At 35.3% G+C, this 20,681-nt stretch overlaps 1 protein-coding gene across 1 annotated transcript in view; it reads left to right on the forward strand.

Annotated features, from left to right (window-relative positions):
* Nucleotides 1-19,219, forward strand: part of GTF2A1 (general transcription factor IIA subunit 1) — a 40,060-nt gene extending 20,841 nt beyond the window's left edge. Inside the window, exons 6-9 of the mRNA XM_016220073.2 lie at nucleotides 957-1,090; nucleotides 3,207-3,527; nucleotides 5,063-5,152; nucleotides 15,435-19,219. Coding sequence (XP_016075559.1) covers nucleotides 957-1,090; nucleotides 3,207-3,527; nucleotides 5,063-5,152; nucleotides 15,435-15,542 — 653 coding nt within the window. The 3' untranslated portion in view covers nucleotides 15,543-19,219. The remainder of the gene's footprint in view (nucleotides 1-956; nucleotides 1,091-3,206; nucleotides 3,528-5,062; nucleotides 5,153-15,434) is intronic.
* The last annotated feature ends 1,462 nt before the right edge of the window (nucleotides 19,220-20,681 follow it).

A 20,681-nucleotide genomic window follows, 5' to 3' on the forward strand; every position in this document is an offset into this window, starting at 1 on the left:
TTTTGATCTATGAATGAGAATTCTATTATTGAATGAAGTATAATTGTTTAGAAATGCTTCTATACTTAATTTTTTGATAAAAACATTTAACCTGCCAAATAAGTTAAACTTGAGTCATTAGAACTAGTTTGTGATATCAAACAACAATCCTCATAGTATCTTAAGATTAAGTTTATTGTGTACTGTTTTACATCGTATCTCTGTATAGACTGACACAATTTACTGGGATTTTGGCATTTTAATGTTTGATAAATTTACATGGATTTTAAGTATTTTCTCTGTAATTTTAATTATATAATTTCTCATTGTTTTGCTAATTTCTAAATTTGTGAAGAACAAACTAGGGGCTTACCTTGGTACATATTTTAATAAAATATAATTGTTCACTTTTTAATTAATTCAAGATTCTGGGTTGTTTAAAACAACATATAAGCGCGACACAGTTCTATATGTATAAGCCGGTCATACAATTAATGTTATGTGTCAGTGATAATTGGTTCAGCAAACCTTTATTGTTTTAAAAAATTTGGACGCTAAGTACTATGGTACTTTGATTAAAAATATTAATCAATTATTATACTTTTATTTTTTTAAAGCTTTAAAAATGAACAGCCCCTGAAATGTATGATCTGACGTATTGCTCTCTCATGATTCTTAACATGTTAGCAAAGACAATGTAAGCTTTTAATCAACTCCCATAATCTGTTGTTAAAACTTTGTTGTAAGACAGCTTTGTAAGAATGATAAATAAGGAAAATAAAACATTTTAGGCAGTGTATTTGAACACGGATGGAAGTCAAGAGTAGTTAAGGATTGCAGTTTACTCTGTATAGATGACAGCCCTTAAAACTGTTAGACTTTTGACTTGACCATTTCTAGGGCCTTTGGTGGTTAGACATTCACTATGAATTCATTCATTTGAGATGGTAACTTGGAATATATACTTTTTGCTTTAGGCCAGCTTCTTCAAGTGGTCAGAGCAGCCAACGGTGCTCAGTACATCTTTCAGCCTCAGCAGTCCGTGGTTCTGCAGCAACAGGTGATACCACAGATGCAGCCTGGTGGAGTACAGGCTCCTGTTATTCAGCAGGTAAAAGAGTTTGAAGTTGTCATCAGTGTGGGACTCTTTTTCCTTCTTCTGTATGAATTCCCTGGGTGGTTTTCTTCCCTTTTTTATGGCTTTATTTACACAAATTGTTAGATTCTTCTTGAGTACTATACACCTTGTTATTCTAAATTCTTGTCTAGCTCACAGCTTAATTTATGTTCGGTGTGTTTAAGACTAAATTGATGTTAATCCCTACTCACCCCTCTCCGTCCAGCCCCTAAGCTCGTTACTCAGCATTCATTCAACCAGCCTTTACTGTGTGGCTGTATAGGAGGATTTCTGCACGGGACTGAAGAGTTAGGGGTGAACAAGACAGGCATGAGTCTAGTTTCATGATACTTAGGTATTTTCTGGAAGGAAGTGTGTGGAATCCTCCCTTTCCCTTACCTCCAATGTCCAAAGTACCATGAAGTTTTACCAATTCTTTATACTTCCTTCTTTTCAGACTGCAATTTTAACATATTTACAGTTCCTTAATATGCTTAAAACTAATTTTCTCAGACTCTTGTTATTTTCTTAGTTCAGGCTCTTATAATTTCTCACTTAAAATACTGTATATCCTCTTAATTTCTCTGCTTCCAATTTTGTGTCCTCTTAACCTGACTATGCCACTTTATATTTATAGTCATTGTTCTAAAAAAATCTGAGAATCTTTTAATAACATTGCCTGTTAGAAAAAGTCCACACTCCTCAGCATGGTTCATTAGATTTCTTGGGGCTCTTGTTTTTTTGATGTCTTCAGGTTTATTTTTTGCCATACTTCCAGTTATTATCTGCTTCAGCTGCTGCTTAGATTAGTTAACAAATCACCTACTTGTTTGCTGTTATTACTGTGAGGACAAAGATGAAAGAGAAGTGGTTATTTTCTTGAGGAATTTAGGTACTTTGAAAATAGAGACAGACAATAAACAGACAATATCAACATAATAGTACAATGATAGCAGTAAGATCAGAGGAGGAGCATTAATCCAGCCTATTTACAGCTTTCCAAATTTTGTCCTGCTGTTCCTTTTGGGTTTCACTTGATGTTGTTCTTTTATTTAGAATGCTGCCTTTGGCCTTCTAGCAATGCCCTCTACCCCCACCAAACAAACCAAACAGACAAGCCTGGCTAATCTCCCAAAGCACAAATAGACACTCAGGAATTACCGAGTAAGAAGGCTTCTCCGACCATGCCTTGATCCCCAAGCTGAATTTAGTAACCTGTCTGGTGTTCTCATAACACCGTATCATACTTCTGTTATGTCTTCTATCTTTTTTAGTTATTTTTTGTCTATTGCACCACTAATCTGTACATTTCTTAAGGGAAATACTATCTCATTACTTTTGCATTCTTTGAACCTAATAGCAAGTAGTTGCCATTCAGTGCTTTTTTATTTATCACTAGGAGTTACCTGCTTTTTATTTTATTTTTTTAAAAATATGTTTTTATTAAATTCAGAGAGGAAGGGAGAGGGAGAGAGAGAAACATCAACATCGATCAGCTGCCTCCTGCATGCCCCCTACTGGGGATCGAGCCTGCAACCTGGGCATGTGTTCTGACCTGGAATCAGGCCCGGTGACCTCTTGGTGCATGGGGTCGATGCTCAACCACTGAGCCACACTGGCTTGGCTGCTTTTTATTTATTAACTATAGTTATAAGTACTCAGAAGTTCAGATTTTCATGCAGGGTTCTTCATAGAGAGGCAGTGTAGCATCATAATAAGAGCAGAAGTAGAAAGCCTAGGTTCACATTTTGTCTTTTGGTGACTATAAGCTTAGAAAGTTACTAAACCTCTCCATTCACCAAGAAAATAAATATTAACTTGTGTAACTTTTGGTCTGGAATCTGGCATATTCATAGCAAGTGCTTAACAAGTGAAGCAGTTATCTTCAGAAAAATCTTCTTTTCTTAGAAATTTGAATCGTAAAATGGAAATTTAGTGGATCAGTACACTAGTTAAAACATTTCTTTGTGCTTTCTAGTTTTAACTGTGTATGGGATATGGCCATTTTGGGTGTTTCTTCAGCATTTGGGACTACTTTTGTGTATCAAGTAATGAAACAACTCCTTAATCCTTTTAGCTAGCTCCTAATGTTTGGCGTTCTTTTCCTTAGGTACTAGCTCCTCTTCCTGGAGGGATTTCACCACAGACAGGTGTCATTATCCAGCCTCAGCAAATCTTATTTACAGGAAATAAGACTCAAGTTATACCTACAACAGTGGCGGCACCTACACCAGCACAAGCACAGATAACTGCAACTGGCCAACAGCAACCACAGGCCCAGCCTACTCAGCAGCAGGCTCCGTTGGTGTTACAAGTTGATGGAACTGGGGATACATCATCTGAAGAAGATGAAGAAGAAGAAGAAGACTATGATGATGATGAGGAGGAAGACAAAGAGAAAGATGGAGCTGAAGATGGGCAGGTAGAAGAGGTAAGTTTCTAGTAAAAGACTTGAAATGAGAAGCTACTTAGTCATTTCTTTTTTTACTTGGTGCCAAACTTGAATTATATCCTATTTTTTCAGAGGCTGTCAGGGTGCCATACAATGTAGGATTTTAAATATAGAGTTAGATTGTTCTAACTTAATAAGGTTATTCGATTGTTCTGGTTGCATTTATTTTCATAAAATATTGTGCATAAAGCTGTTAATAAAAATGAATGTATATACCAAATTAAGTTGTATTTATAAAGATGGTGGAGACAGTGCAAGTAATTCTAATTCTTTGGCTTATGCAGTCATGATTAGGCTTAAACATAAGACATTGGTAGAACAGATAGATGTGGTTAACCTTTTGCTTCAGTAATTAAAGGGGCAGCAACATTTGGGAAGAGATGAAACTTGAGAAAAAAGCTAAATGTGACAGATATTTTTCAGAATCTCCTTTTGGTCCATATGCCATACCATTTCCATTGATAACCTAATCTACTCTTAGTGTCTGTCCTCAGTTGAACATTCTTTCTTCTTTATCTTTTTTTTTTTAATCCTCACCTGAGGGTATTTTTTCCATTGCTTTTCTGAGAGTGGAGGGTGGGGGAGGCACATGATTGGTTGTCTCTTGCACGCGCCCCAACCAGGGCCAGGGATCGAGCCTGCAACCGACGTATGTGCCCTTGGCCACAATTGAACCCGGGGCCCTTCAGTTCGAGGGCCAGCACGCTCTAACCACTGAGCAAAAACAGCTAGGGCTCTTATTTGTCTTTAGTTATACATTAGAAGCATATAAATCTTTGTTTTTCTCAGTGTTCCAGCTTATTTACTTGTGTTCAAGGTATTTGTCTTAGCACAATTTTAATTGTTAATTGCCTTTTTCAGCCTCAGATGTAATCTTCTTGCTTATCTCAGTACAAAGTTCTTCTAAACTAAGTAATATATTTTTTAAAATACTATTTTTATTAAATATTGAATAGATACAAATGAGTTAAAAATATTTTAAAATATAAACACCCAGTGTCCACATCCAGTTAAAAAAATCCCATTACTTAAAGTCCCCTCTCCCCAGTCCTCTTCCTTTTGTCATCAGAGTAATAACCATGCCCATGAACCGTGCGTTTATCATTAACTTCCCTTACATTTTACCATATGCTTTTATATTCCTGAAGAGCATATTGTTTAGTTTTGCATACTTATAAATGGAAGAAGGATTATTAGTCAGGAAGTTTTTGGGTTTTTCCCGAGGTTCATATACCTGTAATTATTTTCATTGTTGAATGTACCATAATCTATTTATTTTTCTGATGTGATGGCATTAGGGTTGTGTCTACCTGTTTACTATTACAGTTATAAAATATTCTAGTGTGTGTCATCTGGGGGCACATACGCAGGGGTTTATCTAGGTGTTATATCTAAACACTGAATTGCTGGGTCCTAAGGCGTGCACGTCTTCAACTTTCCAGTAAAATGCCAACTGCCCTTTTCCAATAATGCATGAAGTATGAAAAAAATAAACTCTCCCTTTCTATTTGTAGGAGCCCCTCAATAGTGAAGATGATGTGAGTGATGAGGAAGGACAGGAACTCTTTGATACAGAAAATGTTGTTGTATGCCAATATGATAAGGTAAGGTTTTATCATCACATTTCCGACATCTTTTCTGTTGTAATTTCTTCCCTAAACCATCCTTTTTGCCTTGTTCAAATATTTGGGCAGCTGATTGATGTCTTTTATATTCAATATAAACAGTGTGAATGAAAACATCGTTACAGTTTAGTAGATTATTTTAATAGAATGAGAAATTAATTTGTGTATCTTTACATTTTAAAAATAAGTTATGATGAAGTCATGAGGAGAGTTGTTAAGTCCTAACTTGTTAACAAAGTAAACAGAACTACTTTTGAGTTGTCCTCTAACATCAGTAATAACTCAGTGAGATAATCCCTACCTTTTCTTTAGCCTCAGTTACCTCAAAACTGAAAGGCTTTAATTGAATCTCTGCAACTTTTATTACTAAGAAGAGAACTAAGGTAATTAGACTGATAACTAACAAACAGACACATTTTTACTGAAAATTATTTTAAAAATTACTAGCTTTGCTGTATTTTGATATTAAGGGATTTTTAAACTAAGTTCTATGAGAATTGGCTCTTGACTTGTTTTCTTAATTCTTAAAAAAAGTGCTACTTTCCAAGTATTTTTGTTATAGTTATTGGCATTATTGTTGAGATATTTGTTATTTATTGAAACATTTAATTTAGAATAAATTTTTTTTCTGACTATAATTAAATTTATAAGTCTACAAATTATATTGCACTTATAATTTAATTTAAGCAGAGGTCTTTACCAAATACTGGATTCTCTAACAGAAATAGTTGGGTTTTATTTGCAAGCACTACTCATTTAGTAAATGAATATTTATTAAGTATCTGAAGTTGCCAGGCTCTGGAGCAGTAGTCATGATCATACAAAGTTTGTGCCCTGCATGAATTTTCTTCATAAATGATAAAAATCTTAAGTTTGTGTTGCTTTTATAGGACTGAATGTTATCAATTATCATGCTTGATTGCAAACAGATCTATAGGGAAAATGTCAAGACAATGAGTCTTGTCATTTTCTAAAGAAAAAGTGAAGCCACTTATATACTAGTGAAATTATAGAATAAGGTCCATGAGGTCACTCATTCAGAGTTATGAGAACATTCACTCTTGTAGACTGTCACTTTTGAATGAGTCATCTTAATACCTTGTACCAGTCACATTACAGTAATACAGTAAATGTAATTTCTTATTACATTCATGTATAGGAGAAAAGTATTTAGGTTAATACAGGAGATACTAATAAACTTTTATTGTCAGGAAGTCTCAAGGGAACTTCTTGCAACCAAATTATCCAGAATACAATTTCATGGTAACAAGATGTCAGATTTATTGGGCAAGAGAAGACCTTTACCTTACCTGACTGAAGAATATGCTTCCGACTATTGTCATATTATAAGAGAATGGTTGTAATCTCCTTTGTTGCAAATTGTACACATAATATTTTAAATGTTAAAATTGGTTTGGTTTGCTCCCAAGGACATTATTTTAATGTTCCAAACTAAGAAATTGAAAATAGTTTTAAATAGTGTGCTGAATGATAAACAACTTTAAAGTTTGCAGAGATCTAATTTTTAGAATTAAATGAGTTCTGGAGATTGGGGTTTGGGGGCTTTATTTTTAATGTTTTTAATTTTTATTTTAGTCAACAATAAGGAATGGTGGTGTTCTATGACTTATTAAAATGGGGTTGGATATGTTTTGAGCCAGCTTGAAATTTAGGAGTTTATTTTTGAAGCTTAAACTTCAGAATTTCAATAGTGAGCCAGTATTGGAAGCAATCATAGAAAGGATAACGAAGTTTGTGTTGCTAATCAAATCGGAGTCCTAGCCAACCCAATAATGAAGCGGAGTTCTCCCTTAAGTATTGGTAGATGAGTACTGATGGTATTAGGTGTCGAGGCTTCCACCTTATTTATAGGTAACTTTACTTAATATGTTTGTCATTAGGAAATTTAAGAGGCCCTTCTGCATTCAGGACATTCCTTCATGAAGGGCTTAGGGCCAATAATTGTTTTTCAAGTTGTATTTTGTGATTTTATTCAAATAAAAATACCATTTATTACCCAATAGGACTTCATTTTTAGTGTATAGACTATAATTTGATCCATGAAACGTTTCTACATTTGCCTTTTGCAAGTTGTCTCACAGCAGAAGGCAATCAATTGTTTTACTTATTTGTGGAATTCCTTTTTCCTGGCTCCTTACCATTTTCTTGTTTATATAATGTCATTATCTTTCAGGTTGCATCCACTCGGTTCATGCTGGAAATAAATTTGTATACCTATTTTTAGGATAGTTAATACTTTCTCTACAGTGTGCCAAAGAAAAGAGGAGGCAGAGGTCCTTTCAAACAATAGTTTCATACAACAAATAATTATTGAATGTCTCTAATGTCCTGGGCACTGTTCTAGGAGCTTGAGATACACTAGTGAACAAAAAACCATCCCTGCTGTTGGGAAGCTCACTGTAGTCAAGGGAGACAGATGCTAAAACATAAATAAATGAATTAATATGGCATGTTAGAAGCTGATAATTGGTATGGAAAAATAAAGAGAAAGGGGACAGGTTATAGTTTTAAATAGGGTAGTCACGTTAGATCTTTTGAGAAGATGACATTTAAACAGACTTAAAGAGGGTTAGCCCTGTCACCATCTGGTGGCAGAGCCTGCCTGTTGTGTGTGAGGATCTGCAGGAAGGCCGCTGTGGCTGGACTTGGGGGGTGTGGGGGGGTGGGAGGGGTATAGCATAGTAGTAGATTAAGCCAGAGGTAAGTGAGGGCAGAGGGTGCGAGACTTTGTGAAGACAGGGGCTCTTATTTTGTCTGGATTGGGAAACTATTGGAAGGTTTCAGAGAGATAAATGTGATATCATGCTTTAATTTTAAAAGTGTTACTTTTCCTTCTTTGTTGAGATCAGAGTGTGTGGAGGAAGCAGTGGTTGAAACAAGGAGACTAATAGAAGGATATTGTAGTGATCCAAGTGAGAGAGAGTGCTGACTCAGGCTAGGGTGATGGTATTGGAAGAGGTGAAAAGCAGTTGGATCTTGGATATGTTTTGAAGGAAGACTTAACAGTAATTCCTGACTTTTTTTTAAATCCTCACTCAAGGATATTTTTTCCATTGCTTTTTGGGGGGGGTAGGGGAGAAACATCAGTGTGAGAGAGACATATTGATTGATTGCCTCCCCACGTACTCTGACTGAGCTTGCAACTGAGGTACGTGCCCTTGGCCAGAATTGAACCTGGGCTGACGCTCTAACCACTGAGCAAAACCGGGTAGGGCTCCTGACTCTTTTTAGATGTGTGATAGAAAAGAAAAAGAGGAAACAAGAATGACTCCCAAGATTTTTAGATGAGTAACCAGAAAGAAGAATGGGAATGCCATCTACTAAGATGGGAAAGTCTGCAGATGGAGAAGGTTTAGGAGACAAGAGTGATCAGTTTTGGACATGTTAAGTTTGGAATGTCTGTTAGACGTTCAGATGATTCATCTTAAGATGTTAAGTTAAATATCTACATAGTGTATTTAGACCAGAGCTAGAAGGCCAATTAATGCAAGACTCTCTGCCCTGACTACTGTTTTAACTTTTTTGTGTTCTGTTTTTAATAGGTAAGAAAAATTGAATAAATGCTAAATGTGTACATAGTTTAAGTCAGTGATCTAGAGGAAGAGCGTGAGAGTGCTTTTCAAATATATGAAGAGTTCTTTGATTTTTTTTATTTTAAGTCCCAAAAGGCAGAGCTAAGATTAATAAGTAGACATTTGGAGGAAGCAAATTTCAGTAAGGGGTAAATTATGAAGACTTATAAAAGATCCATCTCAAAAAGGAATAACATAATTTGTAATTCTTTGTCCCTCACTTTTATTTTTTATTTTATTTTTTTTAATTTTTTTTTTTTTAATATCTTTATTGATTTCAGAGAGAGGAAAGGAGAGGGAGAGAGAGAGATAGAAACATCAATGATGAGAGAGTCATTGATCGAGCCCGCAACCCTGGCATGTGCCCTGACCGGGAATCCAACCCCAATCGCCTGGATCCTAGGTCGACCCTCAACCGCCCGGCCGGGCCGGGTTGTCCCTCACTTTTAATTAATTTATGCAGACAGTGAAAACAGTTTGCCAAGAATATGCCATGGAGGATGTTTGCACTGGGAGGTTGGACTGGAATTTTAGGAATGGGACCTCAGAAAATATCTATACATCATGAGCATTTCTGCATTATCACATGAAACAGCCTGATTGAGTAGAAAGTATACTGGACCTGGACTCGAGAATCGTCTTTGTCACTTAATAGCAATGTAGTCAAGTCCTATAACTTCTGTAGGCTGTAATTTCCTCTTTTGAAAATGAAATTCTGAACTACTTGATTTGTGGCCCCTTTAGGTTAGAGAGGAGGGAGAACCATGGGTCCTTTGAGGAGGATGTGGAGCTTGAACTGAACATTGAATAATGAGTGGGACTTGGCAGGAGAGGGAAAAAAGGTCATTTTAGTTGATTTAAGTTTTACAATTCCTTTTCCCCCCAAATCCATGGCGTTACAAATAACTAAAAACTATAAATGATGGCAAAGATGGGAGTGCCCAGGGCCTGGCCCAATTTGAACTCTGTCCTTCTCTGTTTGGCTTAACTGTAGATGTACATAGTTTTTTTTTTCCCCAAAGAGAGGAAGGGAGAGAGAGATGGAAACATCAGTGATGAGAGAGTCATTGATCAGCTGCCTCCTGCACATCCCCCATTGGGAATCGAGCCTGCAACCCAGGCATGTGCCCTGACCGGAAATCAAACCTCAATCTTTTGGATCATAGATTGACATTCAACTGCTGAGCCACCCTGGCTGGGCTGTACATAGTTTTTGAAATCTTCTGTGAGTGACTAGATTATTAGCATTCTTTCAAATGTATTTGATAAATGCTGCTATGTGTTTAAGTCTTGAGAAAATGAAACTATAACAAGTTTTATTTTCGTAGAAGAAAGTAGCCCATGCTTGCATATACTTTAGAAATGTCTTTGAGAGGGCCATTGGTAATTAATCAGCAGGAAAGGAGTACTTTTAGCTGATGAGATTAGGGAAAGCTTTGTGGAGGATAGTGTTTTGAGGTGGAACTTGAAATAAGAATTGAATTTGTAAAAGTAGGAACAAGGGATGATTATTCCTTTGATTGAAATAAAGTCTTTGAGTAATGTGGAGGTAGAAATAAGCTTGGAAAGGTGAGTTATTGTCAGGTCATTTAGAAATAGAAATAGTTAAGTAGAGGTGATTGGTTAGAATTGTGCTTCCGGCGGCAATGTTAATAAGATGATTGGAAGGAAGAGGAGAATAAAGGCATGGAATTCAGAAGGTTATTGTGATAAATCAGATGTCAGGAGGCTATTGATGTGGTAACTAGAAGATTATTGGTGGCCTGGGAGAAAACAGTTGCCAAGTGTCCTCAAGGCAACTAAAGTAGAATTAGAGATAATGTAAATAGAGGTTCAAACTACTAATATTAGCCCTGGTTGGTATGGCTCAGTTGGTTGGGCGTCGTCCCATGCCCTGAAAGGTTGCTAGTTCGAGTCCTAGTTTAGGGAACATGCTCTGGTTAAAGGCTTGATCCCCAGTAGGGGGTGTGCAGGAGGCAGCCAGTCAATGTTTAGCTCTCACGTTGGTTTCTTTCTTTCCCCCTTCTCTCTCTAAAAGTCAATAAAAAAAATCTTTTAAATATACTAATATTAGTATGAATATTAATACCACAAGGTTATAGTATTAGAAGGGTCAGCAATGTGGAAGTTGTTACTACATGTGAGGAAAAGGAAAAGAATGGTTGTAAACATGATACTAGTATCGAGAAAAGACAGTGTCCTGGTGGTCAGTAGATAAGAGGAGTGAAGAAAACCCTAAGGTTAAGTAAGTGGTATAGATATAAAAGGAGTTATTAGAGCAAAGGCAAAAGTGTGATCTAGAAGTACCAGGGAGAAGAAGGGTTATTCCTGTTTAAATGTTTGCCAGTATAAAATTTCCTGTGAAAAAAGGACACATGTATATGCAAACCTGTTTTGCATATACAGGTTTTGCTGAGAAATATCATTAACTGCTTTAATGAAAAGTACTAAGAGCTGTAAGAAATACTAATTATGATTTATTTTTTTAAAAATCCATCTAGTGAATCAATGGTTTGTTTGTTTTGTTTAAATTAAACTTTATTTAAAAACCAATTTGTCTGACCACAATGGCATGAAACTAGAAATTGGCTACAAGAAGAAAACTGGAAAATTCACAAGTATTTGTAGATTAAACAACATGCTACTGGACAACCCAATGGGTCAATGAAGAAGTCTAATGAGAAATTAAAATATATACCTTGAGACAAATGAAAATTGTAGTATAGCATGCTAAAATGTATGGATGCAGCAAGAGCAGTTCTAAGAGAGAAGTTCATAAAGATAAGTGCCTACATTAAGAAATAAGAAACATCTTGCCCTGGTTGGTGTGGCTCAGTTGACTGGGCGTCATCCTGTGCATTGAAAGGTTGCTGGTTCGAGTCCTGGTTGGGGCACATGCCCGGATTGCAGACTTGATCCATGGCGGGGGGCATGCAGGAGGCGGCTGATCAATGTTGTGCTTTCACATCAATGTTTCTCTGTTCCTTCCTCTCTCTCTCAAAATCAATAAGCTATTCTTTAAGAAAAAGAAAGATCTCAAACACAACCTAACTTTACATCTCCAGGAATTAGAAAAGGAACAAACAAAGCCCCAAATTAGAAGGAAGGAAATAATAAAGATCAGAGTGGAAGTAAATGAACTGTAAATTAAAAGACAATAGAAAAAATCAGTAAAACTAAGAGCTGGTTCTTTAAAAAGAAAACATTGATTAACCTTTAGCTGGACTCACCAAGAAAAGAGAGGACTCAAAATCAGAAATGAAATGTTACAACTCATACCACAGAATACAAAGGATCATAAGAGACTACTTTGAACCATTAAATGCTGATATATTAGGCAACCTAGAAGAAATAGATTAAATTCCTAGAAATATATAACCTTTCGAAACTGAATCATGAAGAAATAGAAAATCTGAACAGATTGATCTCCTTAAGGAGATTGAATCAGTAATTAGAAACTTCCCAACAAGCAAAAGTCCAGTATTAGCTTCACTGGTGAATTCTACCAAGCATCCAAAAAGGAATTAATACCAGTTTTTCTCAAAGTCTTCCAAAAAATAAAAGGGAATACTTCAAAACTCATTTTACCAAAACCAGACAAGGACACCACAGGAAAGGAAAAGTACATGCCAACGTCCCTGGTGATCACAGATCCTTAACAAAATGTTGGCAGACTGAATTCAATAATACAGAAGGATCACATGCCACGACCAAGTGGGATTTACTCCAGGGATACAAGGATGGTTCAACATCCTCAAGTAAATAAATGTAATACAACACGTTAACAAAATGAAGGAGAAAAGTCATATAAACTCAACAGAGGCAGAAAAAGCATTTGACAAAATTCAGTGTCCATTTATGATAAAAACTCAATGAAGTGGGTATAGAGGGAACATAACCTCAACTTAATAACGGACATATATACCCCACTTATATCATACTCATTGGTGAAAAGCTGAAAGCTTTTCTGGTAAGATCAGGAACAAGACAAGAATACCTGCTTTCACCACTTTTATTTAACATACTATTGGAAGCCCTAGCCAGAGCAGTTAGGCAAGAAAAAGAAATGAAATTTAAATTTGAAAGGAAGAAGTAAAACTGTCACTATTGCAGATGACATGATATATATAGAAAATCCTGAAGACCCCACCAAAAAACTTGGAACTATTAAACTCAGTAAAGTTTCAGGATACAAAATCAAAATGCAAGAATCTGTTGCATTTCTATACATTAATAATGAACTGTCATAAAGAGGAATTAAGAAAAACAATCCCACTTACAATTGCATCAGAAAGAATAAAATACCCAGGAATAAATTTAACCAAAGAGGTGAAAGACCTGTACACCAAAAACTATAAAGACATGATGAAAGAAATTGAAGAAGACACAAAAAAATGGAAAGATATTTTGTGCTCATGGATTAGAAGAATTAAGTGTTAAAATGTCTATCCTACCAGTCTACAGATTCAGTATAGTCCCCACCCAAATTCCAATGACAGTTTTCACAGCTACAGAACAAAGAAACCTAAAATTTGTATGAACCACAAAAGACCCTTCAGCCAAAGCAATCTTGAGAAAGAACAACATAAGTTCAGTCACCATACTCCCTGTCAAACTATATTACACAGCTATAGTAATCAAAACAATATGGTATTTGCATAAAAACAGACACATAGATAAATGGAACAGAAAAGAGAGCCCAGAAATAAACCCATGCATATGTGTTAGGACAAAATAGCCAAGAATACAAAATGGGTGAAGGACCATCTCTTCAATAAATGGTACTGGGAAAACTAGACCACTGTCACACCGTACACAAAAATCAATTCAAAAAATGAATGAAAGACTTGGCTGTTAAGACCTGAAACCGCCGCTGAGCCAGGCGTGGCTCAGTGGTTGAGCATGGACCTAGGATCCAGGAGATCGCAGTTCGGTGCCCCGTCAGGGCACATGCCCAGGTTGTGGGCTTGATCCCCATTCGGGGGCGTGCAGGAGGCAGCCTATCAATGACGACTCTCTCATCATTGGTGTTTCTGTCTCTCTCCCTCTCCCTTCCTCTCTTTGAAATCAATCTATATTTAAAAAAAAAAAAAGATCTGAAACTGCCTAGGTGGTAAGCTCTTTAACATCGGTCTGGATTTTTGATACCAAAAACAAAACTAAGAAAGTTGGACTACATCAAACTAAAAAGCTTCTTCACAGCAAAGGAAACTATCAACGAAGTGAAAAGGCAGCCTACTGAATGGGAGGAAGTATTTGCAAATCACTTATCTGATAAGGAGTTTGGTATCCAAAATATATAAAGAGCTCAAACAACTCAATAGGAAAAATACAGCCTGGTTTAAAAATGGGCAGAAGATCTAAATAGATAGTTTTCCAAAGAAGAAATGCAAATGGCCAATCCATACCTGAAAAGATGCTGATATGACTAATCACCAGGGAAATACAAACCAAAACCACAGTGAGCTATTACCTCATTAATATTACCTGTTGGAATGGCTGTTACATATGTATAAAAAAAAAAGCCCAACAGACACGGCTCAGAGGTTGAGCATCAACGTAGGATCCAGGAGATGGTGGTTCGGTTCCTGGTCAGGACACATGCCCTGGTTGTGGACTCTGTCCCTAGTTGGGGCGTGCAGGAGGCATCTGATCCAGGACGACTCATCATTGATGTTTCTTTCTCCCCCTCTCCCTTTCTCTCTCTGAAATCAATAAATCCTATTTTCAAAAACCAACACAAAAACCCCGCAAGAAGTAACAAGTTTTGGCAAGGATGTGGAGAAAAGAGAACCCTTGTGCACTGTTGGTGGGAATGTAAATTGGTACAGCCACTATGGTAAACAGTATGTATGTTCCTCAAAAAATTTAAAATAGAACTATCATGTAGTTCCACTGTTCCACTTCTGGGTATTTATTCAAAGGAAACAAAAACACTAACTGGAAAATATGTATAACCCTCATGTTCATTGCAATATGCAAGATATGGAAACAACGTAAGTGTCCATCGATGGAGGAATGAATAAAGAAATAGTGATATATATATGTAATGGTGATGCATAAAATGGAATAACAGTCAGCCAGAAAAAGAGAATGAAATCTTGCCATTTGTGACATGAATGGACCTGGAGGGCATCATGCTAACTGAAGTAAGTCAGAGAAAGACAAATACCATAGGGTCTCATTTATATGCAGAATCTGAAACAAACAACGCATAGCTACAGAGGACAGAATGGTGATTGCCAGAAGGGAGGGGTGAAATGGGCGAAGGTGGTCAGAAGGTGCAAAGCTCCAGTTATAAAGTAAATAAGTCAAGGGATCATAATGTACAGCATGGTGACTGTAGTTAATAATACTGTGATGTATATTTGAAAGTTGCTAGGAGAGTAAATCTTGAAAGTTCTCATCAAAAGAAAAAAAAGTTGTAACTGGTGATGAATGTTAACTAGACTTACTGTGGTGATTATTTCTCCATATATAAAAATAATGAATCATTATGTTTGAAACTAATAGAATGTCACATGTCAATTACATATCAATTAAAAAAAAAACAAGTTTGCAAATGCAGTAATGTACAAGACAGGTATTTTTGGTGTATGAGTGGGGTTTTTTGTGTTTGTTTCCTCTTTTATTGTATCTCTTACATTCTTTTTTATTTGTTTACTTAGATACACAGAAGTAAAAACAAATGGAAATTTCATCTCAAGGATGGCATTATGAATCTTAATGGAAGAGATTATATATTTTCCAAAGCCATTGGAGATGCAGAATGGTGAAGAGTTGGTTCATTTCTTTTATAAATAAAACGAAAGAAACTTAAAAAAAAAATTAAAGTGGACAGTTTGAAACTTGGGACATAATCCAACCAAAACTTAACTTCTGCATGTCAGAAAAAGCGCAGTAGAAGCAAAGCTACTGGAACAAAGAGATCTTGACAACATAGACACTACTTCTAACTGGCAAGCCATGGAACTGTAGCACCTGGGGTTGTTGGGGGAAAGGGTGGTTGGCATTTTGTGTAGGAAAACCCTAATTGTCAATTTTAAATACAGGTACCTGCCACTGGTAATTAGCATGTAAAGCTTTGTCTATATTCCTTCCTCCAACTTGGGTTCAATCAGAAAATACTGGTTAGAATGAACTGAAGGAACTTCCCTTTTCATAGATTGAAATGAAACTCCTTACTGTATGTGGTTATATTTGGTAAAAATTGCGTGTGAGCTTTTTACAAAAGGGCAAGAATTATGGTGTTGAATTTTAATTCACTTGTGTAAGGAAACAATTAGAACTCTCATAATAGGTCTTAAATGTTTTTACTTGCTGTTCCCCTCAGTAATATATACCTCTTCCTTCCCTGCTTTATGAAACATCTATTTAAAAGTTAAAGGGAGTAATCAGTGACCACAGTTTGGAGACAGAATTTGACCCAGGAATTGATACTTATTTTAATTAGGTTTTCGTACTCATTAAACTAGGGTCTTATCTAAGCAGAATTCAAATGACAACTTCAGTTTCCTTGCAGAAAAGTTGTAATTGTTTCTTTTAGCCCCACACCTTAAAAGAAACCCTAAAGTGGCTCCTTAGAAATACGGTTTTATTTCACAAAGGTACCATTAAGCTGAAATTATATACACATGAATGGATACAGATTTTTTTCCTGTTGGGCTGAAGTGTATGCTTATATACGTGTTTAGTCTTTAAGCCAAACACACGTTCATATAACATTCTGTTCATTGAAGCGTTGCACAGGTGATGAGGACCTGGATTTTTATTAAACGATTTAGTAATTATACAAGTTTCTTGTGTTTACTAGTAAAGAATTATAAAACTATTATTTTAATTGAACAAATTTTTTAAAATGCAACTTTGTAATTTGAAGGGCAATTTTGGGGATAGAGGGGGGTGGGCCACTAAGTACATATTTACCTCTTTCATTTGGTGGCCCTTCTCGGCCATTGATAATATTAAACATGGGCTTTAGTTTGCACATCGGGGAAAAAAGCATATAAATTTGACTTATATTAAAAATAATAGAAACTTAATATGTATATTAAGAATGCATAGCTCTGTATTCTATAAGGGGCTCTAAAATACAACATGGCAGTGCTATGTTCAGTGTGCGCTAGTTGCCCGGGAGAGCTGTAGGAACACTGATCTTCACCTTGGTTCTTACAGCTAATTCTTTTCATGGTTTATCTTGACAGAATTCACATGTGTTTAAGTTACTTTTGTATAATGATTTTTTTAAAAGTCTTCCATTTTTGTCTTATTTGCCTTTGTGTTTCCAGAAGTAACATAGAAACACTTTAAAGTACATTGCAAAGAAAAACTGTGAGCTTATTATATATTTTTTCTTTTTTTAACACAAATCTTTAAAATTCTCAAAAAGGCTAATTTTTTTCTGCCTACTTGCCACCCCATGTACCAACTTGGTCCCTTTAACTTATGTTCTGAACATTGGTATAAATGGTGGTTTCTAGCATGCTAGTAGTTAGATTTTATTAGATGCCATAACTGGTAATACGGTTTTTATTTTTACTATGTTAATTTAGTTTTTTGGAGGGGAGATTTATTTGTTTACCCCACTACTCTCAAGCACACACAGGTTTTTCTGTTTTTGATTGAGACTGGGAGAAGAGAAGGGAGAGAGTGAGTCACAGAAGTCCTTTTGTTCAGTTGTGCTTCAGTATCGTTGATGGTAGGTTGGTATTTACCCAGTGAAGAGTCGATGACCTGAACTACCTATGGAAGTTTAGCAGTGCTGCAGTGTTGATTCAACCTTTTGACTGTCTAGTAGTTCTTACGCTACTGAACCTTGTATTATTAAAGGATATTCAGCTCATGTTTGGGGCCCTCTATGTAGACAAACATTTGCATTCATAGTAGAATTGTATTCTGGCCTGTTTTTATAACGTTATTTTCAAACATGAAAGAAACCACTGCTTTCAGAGTGATTCACTAGGGTTAATACCTATTTGTATTTGCACCTGTGTATTGCATATTAATTATGGCGTACTTGGCAAATGCTTTTCATTTACCTGTGAAAATTCTGAAAGCCAGTCCAAACAACACTGCATACCAAATTGTGCTCTTATATATTACTGCATTGTGTTCCTTTTTAATCGAATAGCATGTTTTAGTTTTATTACGGTGGCTTACTATAAGAATGCCACTTTCTTATCTTTTATTGTACTTGAATTCTTAATCATGCTTTTAACATTGTATTTAACAAATCATTTCATTAAGTTCTATAAAAATGTCATTCCTTTGAAAAGGCAAGGATTCCCACTTCAGAATTTTAAAATGAAAATGTTTATTCAAAGAGGGGAAATAGTTCAGACTTGGTTTTATGAAAACAGGTAAAGGTTTCAGAAGAGGAATTGTTTAGATTTGCACAGTGGTGATGGCACCTTTTATTTAAAGAAAAGATTGACTTTAATCAACAGTGCAAAGGAAAATTTTCACAAAATTAATTGATAAAGTGTGGAAATGTGTGCCTCTCACTATATGTACTCTTTTTTTTTTTTTTGGTGGTCAGTGGGATAATCAGACCACATGAATGCCTGAGAGCACGTTTAATTTCTGTGGAGAGCCACATTTGGCTAAAACAACTCTTTAATGTGCAATTAGTTTCTAGAGTAAAATGTCTGTTATATGAGGGGGATCTTTATATTGGGCTTTTATATTTTTTTTAATGTTCACATTTCTTTCTGTTAATTAAATGCCATCTTAATATCACATTTATATTGTTGCCTCTTAAAATCAAAGCTACCTTGATGTTGTCCTTCTAGGAATACATCAGGATTTGAGGGGAGTGTATAGTAATTAAAATGTGTTTTTTGAAGAGCATATTCTAATAGACTGGTTTTACACATCAAGAACATAAAAATATAATAGCTTTTGTATAAAGGTTTTCTTTTGCTATAGTGAAAATCAAGGATTTGGTTTTCTTACTTTTTTCTGCTTTTTATGGAGGAATGAAAAGGGTTGTCTCCTCTAAGACTAATTTTTGATTATCTTATAGCAATAATGCCACCATTCTTTTCAAAGGTAAATATGCCTTGTACAGGAAAACAGACATAATTTCCTCTTGGGAGTTTTCTTTATAACTTAACATTTTCTTCCACTTAGAAAATTGCTATTTTTTTCAGATTATTTCATCTTGAACTTTTTTGAGATTTTGTGCAATGTAATATTTTATTGATCCATCTTTGTACATTTTCATTTTATTTCATTTGTCTGTCTTCCACCTGTCTGAGTCAGCTATTTCAGATTTTGAATTCATTGGTTAAAAAATAGTTGCTATATATAGTTCCTCATGAGTTTATGTTGAATAGTTTTGCATTTTAATCTATTATGCTATGGAAATTATTCTGAAGTTTATATTCCCCCTTTAAGCCTGCCTTAGTCTATCTTTTGTCATTTTTTATAGTTTAAGAAAGAACACACCAAACTTAATATGTTTGTTTATTTTGAGGAACAAGAGAAACTTTCCCTTCTCTTTTAAGGGAAGAACTCACTGAGTTAGTAACTACTAACTAGTAGTAAGTTACTAGTTAGTAACTGTTTCTGTCGAGGTTCCTTAAATCGGTCCAGTATGCGTCAGGGCTACAATTTGGGGGAGGGACTAATCCTTTTTGCTGTTCTGAGCTACTATTGTCAACTGCTGTTGTACATACTGTTATGTGTAAGGGCGTAAATATATTTATTATGTTTGTATAATTCATCTGTACAATTGCAGATCAAGGTTGCTCTTCTGTGATATATGGGATATTATGTTTTAAAGACCATCTTGGAATACAATTAGAGAACTTAGTATTTTGATGTACTAAGACCTATTTTAAGTTTAATATTTTACCTTTGCAAAAACTTTAATTAAAGATGTTATTTAAAAAAGTAATGTTGCTTGCTTTGCTTACTAGTGTATAATATTGTTATATAGATAACTGAATAAAATTATACAGTTTAGAAAGGAAAGTGCTTTACATTGTTAATGAGAATAAGTTCCATTTATCAAAAAAAAGGTATCATATTCTATACCTTTAAATTTAAGTAGGGTGAGGTATCAGTCTGAATTATTAAACTTTGTTACAAATTCTTAATCATTTAAACAAAGAATAGTTATACTTCCCAGGCACACAGGAATTTAAATTGGGCTAAATTCACACCAACAAAGTGTAACTTTGAAAATGATGTAATTAACATACTGTATTAAATGAGTATTTCTTCTCCGAAAATAGATTACTTAGGATAAAATTATTTGAGAGCATACTTGTTTTTAATTTCACTGTTTAGCTAAGTTTTTTACTCTTAGTTCAGTTTGTAAATAATTGCATAATAGAATCAGATTTCTGAGCTCTATATTACATATTGAATATATTTTGTGTTATATTTGATGGTATTAAATAATTAGCAGGCATTTTAATTTTATAGTTAATTCAAGTGAAACATTAAGAAGCTTGTCTTTTTGTAATTTTTTATCCTGTTACAGACTACTATATCTAGGAAACATGCAAATTTTAACCATTAAAACAGTCATAATAAAGATATTTTATTGCCAGAAAATCTTGTAATTTTGCAGTTTAATACAGGCTCCTACGTTGAAGATCTAAACCTTTTTGGCCTTAGTTTTTCTGTCAGTAATGTATATGGTTTTGAGGATTAAGTGAGGTACATGAGAAGCTCTTAGAATGGTTTTTGCTATGCTTAAGCACTTAATTCTATTTGCATAATTGAAAATGACTCGTGGAACCGAAAAAAAAAATTTAAGTGGTCAAAAATAACAAAAGAGAACATGGTCTGATTAAGAGGAGGCAGTGAGAGATTTGGTCACAAGCAAGCAAGCAAGCAGCCTGGGAGGGGAGTTGGGCCGGGAGAGCAGCTCGCTGCAGCAGGACAGGAGAGGGCCTTGAAGC

The sequence above is a fragment of the Miniopterus natalensis genome, chromosome 1, assembly GCF_054644295.1.
Source record: "Miniopterus natalensis isolate mMinNat1 chromosome 1, mMinNat1.hap1, whole genome shotgun sequence".
Taxonomy (NCBI): Eukaryota; Metazoa; Chordata; class Mammalia; order Chiroptera; family Miniopteridae; genus Miniopterus; species Miniopterus natalensis.